Source organism: Pelodiscus sinensis, chromosome 5, assembly GCF_052426305.1.
Source record: "Pelodiscus sinensis isolate ZL-2025 chromosome 5, ASM5242630v1, whole genome shotgun sequence".
Lineage (NCBI taxonomy): Eukaryota > Metazoa > Chordata > Testudines > Trionychidae > Pelodiscus > Pelodiscus sinensis.
This window is the reverse complement of record NC_143056.1, coordinates 83,458,204-83,473,698: the sequence shown is the minus strand read 5'-3', so window position 1 is coordinate 83,473,698 and position 15,495 is coordinate 83,458,204. Positions and strand designations below refer to the sequence as shown.

At 45.4% G+C, this 15,495-nt stretch overlaps 1 protein-coding gene across 2 annotated transcripts in view; it reads left to right on the top strand.

Annotated features, from left to right (window-relative positions):
* Window positions 1-15,495, top strand: part of AMBRA1 (autophagy and beclin 1 regulator 1) — a 226,798-nt gene that overhangs the window by 77,590 nt on the left and 133,713 nt on the right. For both annotated transcript variants that reach the window (XM_075927593.2, XM_075927594.2), the window contains exon 9: window positions 8,430-8,612. In XM_075927593.2, the coding sequence (XP_075783708.2) occupies window positions 8,430-8,612 (183 nt within the window). The remainder of the gene's footprint in view (window positions 1-8,429; window positions 8,613-15,495) is intronic.

Below are 15,495 nucleotides of genomic sequence, written 5' to 3'. Positions count from 1 at the left end.
GCATGCCCACTTCCCTATTTAAGGAGAAGTAGTAGAGATGTAAGCGACTAGCCAACTGTCCAATAAGCAAAAGCTTATTGAATAGTCAAGGGACTAGTCACTTCCAGGCCTCCTCCCCCCCCCCCCTGCTGCCTCTATCAGAGGCAGCAAGGAGGGGGAGCAGAAGCCAGTGCTGGGGGGAGCAGGCTTAAAAGCCAGTTCCCCCCAGCACCATCTCGGCGGCGGGTAGTGGAGACCTGGCACAAGCCAGGAATCAGCTGATTCCCGATTTGCAACTAGTTCCAGACATGCCTCTGCTTTTTAAATGACTTAAGAGCCAACAAGCTCTTAATACACTGAAAAGGCTGGTGTGCAGTGGGGGGAATCATCTGTCCTGGCTCACCCTGGCCTCTCCTGCTGTGTGTTAGCCTTTTAAAGGATTAAGATTAAGGAGCCGACAGCCTCTTAATCCATTTAAAAGGCAGAGCTGCAGCGGGGTTGGCTCCCATGCCAGGAGCTAAACCCCACTGTGGCATCCCGCTTACCGACTAATTAACTAGTTGATGGAAAATCCATCGACTAGTCAATTAGTTCATTAAACTAAATTTAACATCCCTAAGAAGTAGGCTTGAACTTTTGCTTTGGTGCCAACTTTTGCAAGTGTTTGCTGCCATTCAGCACCTCCTCCGCTAGGTTCCTTGTGAGTCAGCACCATCACTCCATGCTGTTGTCTGTTAAGACTATGCTGCTTGGTGCTGGATTCTGAACTGCTGGCATTGGCCACAGAGTTCACAGTGAGCAGCTTGAACAATTGTCACACATCCAGCAATGCAGTCTCTCAGTCTGTGCCATCTGCGTTGGTAATTGGATTCCATTCACTGCAAGCATCTGTGTGATCCATATGCACCTCATGTACTGAGGCAATTTGGATCCTGTGGTGTCAAAAGTAGCTTACTGTCTTGTGGACAGTTACAAAGTTTTTTGTTGCTAGGAGGCTGTGACACACTGCACCCCTTTATTCACATCCCATATGCTATTGCAGGAATCTTTGTACAAAGTATGCCTTGTATAATTTGAAAACACATAATTTGGTAGTCGTTGTCCTGGTAAAATATGTGTAGCTATGTTGTATGAAGTTATAAGATACTCCTTCATGGTGGTGTTAACATAAGTTCTAAAACCCACAGCCCTGCCCAAATAGAAGTTGGCAAACAGATCTCTCCTAGACAAAGGGAAGTGTGCTCTGCTTAATTTGTATTTAAGCAGTAGACACTGTCATCAAGCAGGAAGGAGAAGATGAAGTTCAATTGGATGGAAAAAACAGCAGGGAATATTCTTCCACATAGATTCTCTTTGGCTCTTGGTTCTTGAATGGAAATCTCCCCCGCCTCCTCCCAAGAAAGAAGCTGAAACTATTTAAAAAAGGGGGGGGGGACACAAACAACCCAACCCTGCTCTTTCTGTACCCATTACACACTCTGCACTTGGAAGAGATAAAGGAAACAGGTATTAGTGTCTGGGAGAGAGGCTCTTATTTAAGAGTTTGGTCACTAATCTTTTGGAGCATGTGATGAGAAATTTTTGCTTGACCTAATATAGTTTAAATTAGGCATTTTTTATTTTATCTTTATTTTTCTTGTAACCTTTTCTGACTTCTTTGCCTCATTACTTCAACGTGCATAAAATCTCTCTTTTGGTAGTTGATATGCTTATTGTACTGTATCTGGGACACAAGTTATGTGTGCATATTATGTCCTTAAAGAAATAATGAACTTAATATATTTGTACTGTCCAGGAGAGTGCTGGGCAGTATAGGACATAGGTTTCTGGGAGAAAATCCAGAACTGGGAGTGTATTGGGGTCACTGTGTCATTTTTAAGGCAGTTAAGAACCAAGATATCTGTTTATAGCATATTCATAGACATCTGTGAGTGATTTACATATGATGGCTGTCTGTGAACAACAAGGTATTTTGAAGGGCACTCTACGTTAGGGGACACAGCTGCTCATTAGTCTGGATTTTACTCTTGTATGTCACAGGTGCTTCTCTGTTTTGTCACTTTCCTGTTAGAGATATGGGTGACGAATAGAATAGTGAACTAATGTTTAGCTTGCTGTTAGACTGGCTTTAGCAAAGGACTGGGTGAATCTAGTAACCAGGGTGTCTAAAGAGACATCTATAGAAAAGAATAGAAAATAAAAAAGCAGTTGTTTGCCTCACTAGCATATTGCTTCTAATTTTTTCTGCCATAAAGACTAATCGGACAAAGACAGATGGAGAAGCCCACCAGTAACTTTTTGAGAGGTTTTGTTAAAGTTGCTCATCTTTCATGTATTTTAAGATTAAAACGCAGTAGCTTTTGGCTTAGTCATGTTTTTTGCTGTTGGCTGAGTATTCTTGGTGTCAGAGGATGTGGAATTAGGAATGCAAGTGACTAGTTGACGACCCAATAAGCCTAAGTTTATCAGGTAGTCGAGTCACTACTCAGCTAGTAGCTCCCCCCCCCCCCCCTTGCTGTCTCTGTATTAAAGGCAGCAGTGGCAGGGAACTGGAGCCAGTGCTGGGGGGAACTGTCTTAACAGCCTGTTCCCCCCTAGCACTGTCTCCACAGGGGGCAGGAGAGGCAGAGGCACAGCGGGGGAAACAGCACGAGCCGGAACTGAGCAGTCCTGGCTCATGTCGGGGCCCAGACAGCTGTGGCTCTGCTTTTTACATGTAGCAAGAGCCTGACAGCTCTTGCTACATGTAAAAAGCAGAGCAGCAGCAAACCCCCTTATCGACTAGTTGTCGATGGAATTTCCATCAATTGTTCAATTATATTAGCTTCCTCTATTTAACATCCCTACTTGGGATCAGAACAGGAATGGTGCATGATGAACACATTCTTTCAGTTCTTTACTGATGTGTGTGTCTTTTTTTTTTTACTTGAAATTTCCCTGGGAAAAGTCAGTGCCAGGCAGTGAGGCACATTATCTGGGCTATGTAAGAGTGAGGTGTCTTGTTGGAGTGATGCACTTTTACTGCAGTGGGAAAGCCCTCTGACAAAGGGCAATAGCAATAAATCTCTCAATCCTATCAAAAGTGGTTCTACAAGTTGAACCTCTCTATTCAAACACCTTCAGGATCTGTCCAGTGCCAAACCAGATAATTTCCTGAACAACAGGAGGTCAATATTGTCTAGCAACGTTACCAACCGTTCCACTGCTTACTGGGCTCTTTAGAAGACATTTAGGGTAAATGAGTGCTAAATAACAGAACTCAACACTGAGGGTACGTCTAAACTACATGGCTCCGTCGACGGAGCCATGTAGATTTGTTGTTTTGGCAAAGGCAAATGAAGCCGCGATTTAAATGATCGCGGCTTCATTTAAATTTACATGGCTGCTGCGCTGAGCCGACAAACAGCTGATCAGCTGTTTGTCCGCTCAGCGCGCTAGTCTGGACGCTCCCCTGCCGACATCAAAGCCTTTGTCGGCAGCCCCGTTATTCCTCGTGGGATGAGGTTTACCGGCGCTGCCGACAAAGGGCTTTGATGTCGGCAGGGGAGCGTCCAGACTAGCGCGCTGAGCGGACAAACAGCTGATCAGCTGTTTGTCGGCTCAGCGCAGCAGCCATGTAAATTTAAATGAAGCCGCAATCATTTAAATCGCGGCTTCATTTGCCTTTGCCTATGTGTCTAATCTACATGCCTCTGACGACAGAGGCATGTAGACTAAACACAGCCTGAGAGCCAGGACCGGTGGCTGTAAACAAACTTTATGGTATCACAGGAAACTTGGCCACACCCATGACAAGTGGACATCTGGCTAACTATAAAATTATATGGTCCGGAAGTTGCCAGACCAAAGAATGCCGTATTAGAGAGGTTCAGCCTGTATTCTGAATTGTGTCTTTGTGATCTGGGAATAGAGACTCTGTAACAGATCTGTTTCCTGTTTTGTTTACTGATGGTGGTAGCGAAAAGGACTGAATAAGTCTCAAAATAATTAAGAGGTCTCCAAATTTAATTATAATCAGGGAATCCTCATCAAAAAGTGTATTTCTGGGAGAGTCCCCCCCCCCCCTCCCCCCCAGGGATCAAATTCTTGGTCCTATGCTATTTAATGTTTTTTAAGGTCTCTCTCTCTTCCCCTCCACCCCCAAGTCATTGACAAAAAAATCACTGAAAGTCACACGATCCAAAAATTGGGAAAATGGTAAATAAGTGAAGAGGACAGGTCACTGAGACTGAGCAACCTCGATTACTTGGAAAGTTGGGTGCAAGCAAGCTATGTATTTTAATACTGTTAAATGTATACATTTCCATGTAGGAACTAGGGATGTTAAAAAACGTTTAATATGGGAACAGTGTAGCCACTGAAACTCTTACACAGAGTACTGAGAGCCAGGACTGGTGGCTGTAAACAAACTTTATGGGACTGCAGGAAACTTTATACTGCAGAGCACACAGTGAAGCCTCTTCTGGAGCATCAGCTCATCGGTTAAACGGCTAGTCGGTTAAACCCTGACATCCCTATTGCTTAGACAATCTCAAGAGGCCAACAAAATGCAACTTTTAGTTACCAGTGTATGTAGTTCAATATCTATAATCAAATAGTAGACAAGATTTCCTCCTCCAGCATTTGTTCCGGAAGAAAGGGTGAATTTAATAAGTTACTGGGTAGCAGAAGGGTCACTTCAGAACCCACAATAAACAAATAGTGCCATTCACGCACACACAACCCCCTCCCCACCCCACACACATGGCCATTAACATTCACATAAAGGACAAATTAAGTCAAAACTCAAAAGCTCTGTCTCACTTTGCAAACAGAGGGGCTGAGATATCACTCAGTGAAGGCAATCTAATCAGGTAATGGCTACATTTACCAATCCAGATGGATGCCTCAATGTTAAGCTTTGTGTGTTGTAATGATGCTCATTCTGTAATATGGCAATGCCCTTGTTATCTACAGAGATCTGATGGCTATATTCCTGTATAATGTTCCTTTAAACAAAAGCTCACTGTTGTAAAGATGATTGCTTTGTTTTTGATAGTTATATGGCAGAGGTTTGTAAGCTATTAATACTTCTTAAATAAATAGTTTTTTAAAAGCTGCAACAGCCTTGTGCTCAGAAAGGAAGGCTTACCTTAATTCCTGCTCATCTGCAGTTTGACCTTGATCTGCACCATCAATTGTGGCAATATCCCCTACTACTTTGGTGTTCAAAGAGATGCCCTCCCTTCTCTCCCTGTGTTTCCTTCACATGTAGGAAACGAATGGGTAGCAATGTTGTCCTCAACCTCTGTCAGAGACTGGGAATGGACCACAGGAGAGGGATCCCGTGAGGATTATCTGTTCTGTTCACTCCCTCTGGGGCATCTGGTATTGGCCACTGTCTGAAGACAGGATACTGGGCTAGATGGACCTTTCATCTGACCCAGTATGGCCGTTCTTATGCATATGTACATGCATACAAGAGATTTTTCTAGTTGAAAGATTTACTGAGGTACAAACTTTGAACAACTCAGATACTTAAATAACCATCTCCCTAACATACTGCTTATGAGAAATACCTATTTAGGATTAGAACTGAACTCCTGGCTATTTGGGATTAGATTTCTCATTCTATGCTTGGTCTGCCACTGGCTGCCCTGGCACAACTGTGCTCAGATTTCTAACTAGTGCCATTTCTAAAGTGTCTTCTCTCTCCTTAAAGCTGACTTTGGGCTTCCAGCCCCCCATCACACTGACTTGTGGAAGGAAAAATCCTATTACAACCATCACAATGCATTTATTTTAATGGAACGAGCAGATAAAAATCTCAGTTCCAATACAAATGCATTAGGAACAGGAGAGGGGAAATTGACACAACTCTAATGTTACCATGAAGATTAAAGTGCACTTCCACTTCAAACAAGATTAAGACAATAGCCTCCTGGGGTTCAATATTTATTGTTTCGGTTTCCTGATCAATTGTACACAGTTTACAAGTACAAATATGGGTTATCCAATTGCTAGCACTACACATTCGCCACAAAATCAGAGTCAAGCTAAGTTCTTTCTGGGATGGGCATCCCCACAAGTAATAAGATTCTGCAAGTCAAACTGCTTCAAATTACACTGCTCAGTCCTATTATGTTCTATATGAGGATAAAACAGGTGCAACAAATGACAAAATGTGCCCTTGCAAATGGAACTTAATTAACAATTTTGTTGTTGATACACAGACCACATAGAACTGTAACTCTCATTCCGAGAACTCTGCAGGTTCTGACAGGAATAAAATTTAGTGAGTCTAATTCATGAGTTCCAAGACCCAAAAGGGATCATTTAACCCAACGTCCTGTATAAACACAGATCAGAGACTCCTCTCCCGCCCCCCACAATATTCTAAAATATTTTTAGCGAAATATCCAATCTTAATTGTAAAATTTCCAGCAATGCAGAGTCCATCATAACTTGTTCCATTGATTGATTACGTTCATTAATTTAAAAAGTTGCACCTTCTTTCCAGTTGTCTAGCTTCAGCTTCTAGTCATGGGGTTGTTATACCCTCATCTGCTAGACTGAAAGCCTGTAATCTAATATTTGTTCTAGGGATATGAATGATTAACTGGTAAGCATCACCCTATGATGCTTACTGATTCTAGTTAAGCCATGGGGGCTGGAGCAGCTTCCCACCTGCCATGAGCAGGGACTGCTCCAACCCCGGGGGGTCCGCCGCAAAGAGACACCCTCTAGCCCAGCTGGAGCAGCCCTTGGACACAGGGAGCCACTCCAGCTCCACTTGCGAACCCCTTTTAATCTGTTAACTGATTAAATATTACATTTAACCAGTTAACTAATTAAATGGGACTTTACTTCCCTGCTAAGCAAGCATATAGAGAGAACGGCAAGCAGGCTGGTATCAAGTAAGGAGTGTTGGAAGAGTACAGATCACTAGAAACTAATTATCATCTGGAATGGTGATTCAGGACCCCAGTTCTCACTGGTCTTTCGAGTGAATTTAGGCTGAGTTAAATGAGATTCCTTCTGGCCAGCTATTAATATAGTATTGAGTAGTGTGATGTAAAATAGTCATTTCCCTCTTCTGTAACAGGTGCTGGCTATGTGTAGAAGCATGTATGTGTGCTCAGCACATGTAGTATAGTAATGGGGGGATTGTTCGATGAAAGGCACAGGTGAATAAATATTGGTTCCTTTCATGCTCTTTCATCTCATAAAGTGCTTTACAATAACAGGAATTTATATCCCAGTAGTGTAGCAACTCCCTCCCATCTCCCTCTACAGATGGTGCACAACTTAGGTTGATAACATCTGTTTGATTAGCAGTGTGATTGACCAGGATCATTAAGTTCCTCCTGTATCTTATATTGTGAGGACTAGCAGCAGGGACAGACCTCTGCTTAATGTCTCATCTGAAAATTGTTGCTGCCTTTCTTCTCTGAACTGATTATCAGAATCCTTATTGTGAATGGCCTTGATTCTTGGTGGTTGTTCAGAGCCCTCTGCTGGAAAGTTTGCTGAGGTGGTGATGAATAAGAGTAAGTTGCAAAGAATCTGAAGAAACAGTGTCTGTTAACCTTTCCCATCCCTACCACTGACAGTTAACTGACTAACCTTTTAACAGCGGATGTTTACCAGTTCCAGTTACCTGCTTCAGTCCTGTGGGGCCCATTGGAGCAGCCCCTGCCTGTGGTGGGAGGAGGGGGGGAGCACTTCCATGAGGCTGAAGCAGCCTTCCCCTTTAATTGGTTAGCCTGTTAAACTCTATTTAACCAGTTAATGAATTAAATGGGATTTTACATCCCTAGTCGGGGATGTAAAGAATGTAAAAATGTAACCGTGTAACCACTTAAAAAAAAATCGTTGAGGTTGCATATGCTGTAAGCTCTGCAATATAAAGCTTAAATAAGCTCTCTATTGCAGAGCCAGCAATGAAATCTCCCCAAGACCGTGGCTGGTAAGGGTTACTGCTGGACAGGGGCTGCTGTGGCAGGTAGGCTGGGCTCCCGACAGACAGAGGCTATGCCAGTGGATCCCATGAAGCTGAAGCAGTGCTCAGCTCTGGACCAGGGTAGTGGGGCAGGGGAGCAGTGAGCTGCTCCAGCCCCTACCTGTTAGTCAGAAAAAAAACTTCCTCCATTAAGGGTGAAGCTTACCAATTAACCATTTATAGCCCTAGTTCTCTGCAGATACTGTTGTCTATCTTCTCAGCAGGAGAATGTGGTGGAAGGGTTATCTTTAAAGTGGAAGTTTCCTTCCTTACTCTTTCCCTATTTTTTTGTGTCTCTGTACTGCCTAGTTCCCAGCCATTGTGTCTGGGGTGTAGTGTCCTTTGCACCATGATCATCTGGAGGTTCAGTTTTCAACAGGAAAAGTAGGGTTGCACTCTCATCCTCTGCTCCTTTGGGTCCTCACCTTTCTGGTTATAATGGTTTTTCTTCTGTCTCTTCCTTTTTCAGATTGTCTCCTGCAGCATATTATGCCCAGAGAATGATCCAGTACCTTTCCCGGAGGGACAGTATTCGCCAGCGCTCCATGCGTTACCAACAGAATCGTCTCCGTTCTTCCTCATCATCTGCTTCCACCTCAGAGAACCAAGGCCCATCTGTAGAGGGAAATGATCTGGAGTTTGAAGACTTTGAGTAAGTGTGTGCACTTTACCTCTTCCCACTCCATCACGCTATCTACCCAATGGATTCTCTAGATGTTTCTACTGCTTAACAAGCAAATATGTCTCAGGTTTGTTTAGGCCATCTGATCAGGAATTAGAGCAGTATTTTGTCATTAATCAATCCCCTATGCTTTTTTGTAATACATGAGACACAAATTGAGATATATACTTCACTTCATGATGGTTCCAGCTGACTTGCTGCTAGAGATCTGGTTAAGTAGGATCCTGTCCTGACCTTCATGTTAAGGCAAGAGTGGGCAATAATTTTTTGCAGGGGGCCCACTTCAGAAGTTTCTGAAGTGTCCCCAGGCTGTACTGGAAGGGGCGGGACCTCCAGTGGAAGGGACGGGGCCAGGATATGTCCCTGATTCCACACCCACAGACCATGATTGGCTGGGGGTGGGGACCAAGTGAGGTCTTTGTCTCCCCCCTCCCCCTCCCCGAGGTTCCCCCTAGATGCCCATGCCCCTGGCAGTGGGAGGAGACTTTGCGTGCTTCCCCTTCTGCCCCCAGAGCCTAATTGGCCTGGGTGAGTGGGGGGCGGCAGAGCTTCCAAGGCCTTCCTCCATTCTTAATCCCCAGTGCTGGGTACCACCTAAGGCAGGGAGGAATCTTTTTGGGGTCACGGGCCACTGACCCACAGAAAAATCAGTCGAGGGCCACACACAGAAAACCCTCACTGATGTGGCACCCAACACAGCGAAAGAGACACTCCCCTCATCTCCTTTGCATACCAGAGCCTAGGGGGGGCCTAGCCTAATAGATATTGTATGCTCCAGCACCGTGGTGGGGCAGTGTGGGGGCTGGAGTGCCAGCACAGGCTTCCCAATGCAGAGGATGGGCCCTTGAGCCTCGGGGGCTGGGTCAAGGCAAGCTGGGAGCCGCATCTGGCCCCTGGGCCTGAGGTTCCCCACCCCAATCCAAAGCCTTGTCTACACTGACACGTTTTGTCACCAAAACAGTGAGGCTGTGTCTACACTGCACCCCTTTTCTGGAAAAGGGATGCAGATTAGACAAGTCGGAATCGCAAACGAAGCGGGCGATTTAAATATCCCCCGCTTCATTTGTATAAACATGGCTGCTGCTTTTTTCCGGCTTGGGGCTTTGCCGGAGAAAAGCGCCAGTCTAGATGGGATCTTTTGGAAAATAAAGCAGTTTCCGAAAGATCCCTTATTCCTGATTTTAAGAGGAATAAGGGATCTTTCGGAAACGGCTTTATTTTCTGAAAGATCCCGTCTAGACTGGCACTTTTCTCCGGCAAAGCCCCGAGCCGGAAAAAAGCGGCAGCCATGTTTATACAAATGAAGCGGGGGATATTTAAATCGCCCGCTTCATTTGCAATTCCGACTTGTCTAATCTGCATCACTTTTCCGGAAAAGGGGTGCAGTGTAGACACAGCCTGAGAGTGTACACGCTACAATGCAACTTTTGTCGGGAAAAACACTCAACTTTGGCAACACAGCTTCCGCCCTCTATCAACAGAGCCAGTGTGGCCTCTGTTTGTTTTGTCAAGAAAACTGGCTTCCACCAGTATCCCCTCATGCCTTTCCTGATGTTTGTGCTCAGTGTTTTGTGATCTCTGCTATCCTGCAGACACACGCCTTTCCCCTTCAAAGCTCTGGGAAGACAAGATCAAATCATTGGAATGCTTCTGTTCTGCCCTGCACTAGAAACATAGCAGCAGGCAGACTGGAGAGACTGCGGTGCTGCTTTAACATTTCTTAGTACGGAGAGCTCACCTAGCTACAAGGGAATCCCAAGAAGGGCAGGGATAAGCTCTGCCTTCCCACAACACGGCACTATGGGATGCTTACCCACATTGCTTTGCTCTTGTCTGTTGACAGCGTGCTAGCAATGTGGCCATGAAATGTAAAAAATAGGAGGCAGGAAAAACTGGTTTGACCAGTTTTTCACTTAGTGACTATTACATGTTGACATGACCTTTGTAACCTAACCTTCCCAGTGTAGACATACCCTAAGCTTTTGCTTGGAACTATGCAGTCGGACTCTCCTGTGGTGTGTGGCTCTAACAAATTGACGGTCAGGAGGTTCTTTCCATTATATGGAAAGACTAAAATAGTGGGTAGCCCTTAATGCTCGGGCACCTGTTACTGTCAGAGACATTTAGCTAAGAAAGGTCCACCTTGACTTCCTTGTCCTGGTGATTGTGATTTCTGTTCATTCATTGTTTGTTTAATTTCTGAGTAGACTTTTCCCTGCTGTTGCAACTATCCACTTTTATTTTGACACTTACGTTCTCCAAGTACAAGATGCCCACAGAAAACAATATGCTCTGGGGTACCAGGACAGAGGGAGCTGAGAGCACCCTAATGCCATGGTCCCCAACACGGTGCCCGTGGGCGCCATGGCGCCCGCGGGGGCATTTGTATGCACCCGCCAGGTGCTCGGGGCTGGCCTGGCCCCGGGCACATGGCGCGGCGCTTGCGGGGAGCGTCGGCCCCGGGCGCGCGGCACTTGCAGGGGGAGGGGGAGGAAGCACCGGCCCCGGGCGCGCGACGCTTGCGGGGGTAGGGAGTGAAGCCCTGGCCCCGGGCGCGCGGTGCTTGCGGGGGGGGGGGGGGGGGGGTAGCGGCGGCCCCGGGTGTGTGGCTATGGGGGGGCCCCTGGGCATGTGGCTATGGGGGGGGCGCCCCCGGGCGCGCAAGTGTCCCCACCCCCTGGCGCCCGGCGGGCGAACGGCCACGCCCCCTGGCGCCCGACAACCTCAAAGGTTGGGGACCACTGCCTTAATGGCTTGGGCTTCTCATCTGACTTCTGTCTCCTGGTATCAGGAGGATAGACCTCTCCCACTGCGAGAGCTCTTCCTCTGGTGCCATCTGCTGGGGTAACAGCATACTAACCCCCATGTCGTCTGATTCAAGTTGATGCCTTTTCTATGAAGGACAGAATTGAGCCTACCATCTCCCAAAGCAGCAACAAATCCTTTTCCTGGTGAGGATTAAGAGGGTTGCAGAATTTTTCTGAAATGTTATTTTGTGGAGCTGTCATTTCATGCTCCAGCAATTAAATACTCGAAAATGCAGAGGGAGTGCATGTGTCTTCCCTTTTCATTGTGGTCTTGTTTATATAAGATGTAAATGAGGGAAGATATGCAAAAGTGTCAGGTGCCAAATAGCTTTCCCTAAGCAACTGTGCAGGCTGGAGGAGCATCAGTGTGACAGTCTCATGGGCCCATTGTGTGAGGGGAGAGCCCAGCAAACACAGCCTTTAGTATTTCCATTATAGCCTCCCATTCTTCTTCTGGGGAAGGTGGTTCTGCTGGTGAAAATGGTCAGTATATTCACCATTCACGCAGCAAAGCCAACACCTGTAGAGAAATGTGTTCACCTACAGATAATATTCACGCAGTGCTAGAGCCCATTCAGGGAAGCCATTCACTCAGACACATTGAAGCTCCCTTTCATTTCATGCTGAGGGGAAAGGAATCTTTCTTCACTGCAACCTTTTTGGGAATGAATGTTCCATATTTCATCCCGCCCCTCTTTGTCTTAAGAGCATTCTTTCCCTTTCCTTCCTCTGCTTCATTGTCTCTGGCCGATAACAGGGAGCTAGCATGGGCGCTTTCGCATTAGAAATTGCCTTTTGATTCATCCTTCAGTTTTGTCCACTGACCTCTGCCCTTTTTTTTTTAATTCCATCCATCCCTTCTTTGCTTTCTCTCTCCTGAGCTGATTCATCATTCTTTTTTCCGCTCTTATTGAGCTGGCTTAATGTCCACTATTACCTGCACATTCTAGGGCATCCCACCTCTACCCTTCTATGGGCTGCAGGCATAACTTGGTTAATTTAGGCACCTCTACCCTTTTCCAGTTCTTAGAGTTCTGAGTGAAAGGCACCCACCCTTACCCAGTTCCTAGGACTTGGGGTGTATTCTACACGTTTGCGAGAGAGCCTTACACTATAATATTCTTAATTTCTACTTATTAATAGTTGTCAAAATAAAATACATACACTAAACATACAATGCTTACCGCTGCCAATAAGGCAAACTAACTTTTACCCAGAGCTCCTCCCACTTCTGCCTGTTATGGTTGGCAGGATGTTAAGCGTGGCAACTCTGATCTTGGGCTATGTTCTGAAGTTAGGTTCCAAGAAACTTGCTTTTGGACCCATTTATATGGTTAAACTAGAATCCTACTAAGCTATACCATAACCAATCATTTTAAACTAAAGTATTACAAAATAATTCTTTGACCAGTCCTAACATAACAGAACAATTAATCAATTGCAGCCTACCACCTTAGTTGATGTACATCTTGTGAAATTAGTTATGGATCAGACAGACTAAGAACCAGATAGAAACAGGAACCACAGGGCAAAACAATAAAGAAGTATAGATTTCACAATCACAACTGTTGATTGGTTCCTTGCTAGACAGAATGCTATCAAAGTTTTCTTGACACATTTAATGATCCATTCCTTTATTTGGTGATGGTTTATGCTATTAGGACAGGAGTACCTTCTTAACAGCCCAATATTTCATTGTTTTAATGTGATTTAGATGGAATGTAAGGATGTGATTGTTTTTTTTTCTTTGGGCTTTTTATTTCATTGCTGCTGCTGTCCTAATGTGGCTGCAAAAAAAGCCCTCAGACCTTACTCCACAACTCTTCAGCCTTCTATGATGGATTTGAGAGATGAGGATATATCAGTACTTGCTTCGCTATCCTGACCTTCCCTCACCACCATCCTTTCCGGCTCTCATTGGCTTGCATTTTTTTTCTGGAATTCCCAGTTTTCTGGAATTCCATGTGCTTTACTGGATCTGGGTCTCTGAGCAGACAATGATAGTTGCTTCATCTCTCATTCTTTCCATATTTACACAGGGCCTTGGAGGATCTGGCCTTCCTCGGTCCCCTTCTTTCTTTTACATGGTTTTAGGTATTAAGAGTGCATTACTGTGTGTTTTTCAGATTTCCTGGCTGAGAATACTAGTCCTAGATGCAATAAACATGTTCCCCAGCACTGCTGAGTTTACATTCTTATGGCTCTGTAGCATTGCCATCAGTAATCACCTTCTTCTCCCTGCCCTTAACCCCTCCTTCCCCTCCTGTGCAGCACTGTTGGGATTTTCTCCCAAGACGGATTCTGTTTAATTTCCCATTCATTCATACTCCCCCACTAAAATATGTCTAACCGTTCAGCGTTAGTGTGCTTTTACATCCTAAGTACAGCTAACAACTGTGAGCTCAGGGCTTGTCTGCATGGGAAAGTTATGCAGCTACAAATTAAGATGTGAATTTAAACTGATATAATTATGCTGGTATACCTCCCCATGCCAATACACTCTGATTCTGAAATAAGAATGTTCATGTGAGAGCTTTATTGTTGTAACTGTCTAACCACACTGATACAATTATAGTAGTGCAACTGGTAAAAAATGTTCCCTGGAGATAAGCACTTTTTTATCTTGGGCCTCCCTAATGTCCCTGCCTTGTTTGCAATCCTCTAGGACACTTGGGATGAAGAGCATACTTGGTGCGTTTAATGAGAGGAAGATGTTCTTGTTATTGATTTCAGCAAATCCTGCTGGCCTAAACCCCCTTAAATTGACTTGCACTAACAGCTGGTGTCTCTTAGGGTACGTCTACACTTGCTCCCTAATTCGAACTAGGGATGCAAATGTAGCCGACCGAAATGGCTAATGAAGCGGGGATTTAAATATCCCATGCTTCATTAGCTTAAGGTACATCTAGTCTACATGCCTCTGTCGCCAGAAGCATGTAGATTAGGCTACCAGGCATAGGAAAATGAAGCGGCGATTTAAATAATCGCCGCTTCATTTAAATTTACATGGCTGCCGCGCTGACCCGACAAACAGCTGATCAGCTGTTTGTCGGCTCAGCGCTGTAGTCTGGATGCGCGGGTGTCGCCATCAAAGGCATTTGTCGACCACCCAGGTATACCTCATCCCAGGAGGCATACCTGGGTGGTCGACAAATGCCTTTGATGGCGACACCCGCGCGTCCAGACTACAGCGCTGAGCTGACAAACAGCTGATCAGCTGTTTGTCGGGTCAGCGCGGCAGCCATGTAAATTTAAATGAAGCGGCGATTATTTAAATCGCCGCTTCATTTTCCTATGCCTGGTAGCCTAATCTACATGCCTCTGGCGACAGAGGCATGTGGTCTAGACTTACCCATAATCTCGCCCGTGTGCTATTCTGCTCGCCAGCTGATTCGAACCAGGAAGTGCGCTCTGGGACGCATTAGTTCGAATCAAACCCCTTGATTTGAACTAACATTACTCCTCAGTTTTTGGAGTACTTATTTTTTGAGGAGTAACATTCGTTTGAATCAAGGGGTTTGATTTGAACTAATGTGTCCCGGAGCGCACTTCCTGGTTCGAATCCGCAGGTGAGGGGAATAGCGCGCAGGCGAGATTATGCTAATGAACTGTGGGATATTTAAATCCCCCCATTTCGGTCAGCTACATTTGCATCCCTAGTTCGAACTAGGGAGCAAGTGTAGACGTAGCCTTAGAGACTTCCTTTACCCAGGAGCAGTTCTAACACAGGAGTCATGCTTGCAGTTGGCAATGCACTTGGGGTTCCTTGGACACCAGCAAGTTAAAATTTTTGCACGCAGTGCAGATTAATTGCCATATTCATATGCAGAAATGTTTTCATGTCCTGATTTTCTGCCATCTATCTCCCTGTCTCTGCCTGCAACAAGAACTGAAGAGAATGCAGATTCACTGTGTTTGTCAGAAAGGCAAGTACAGTAAAACTCCATTAGTCCGGCATCCAATGCTCCGGGGCTCCTGATGGTCCGGCACCATCAGGAACCCGGAAGTGCTGGGGCAGCCGGACAGGCTTCCCCCATTCAGCTGCT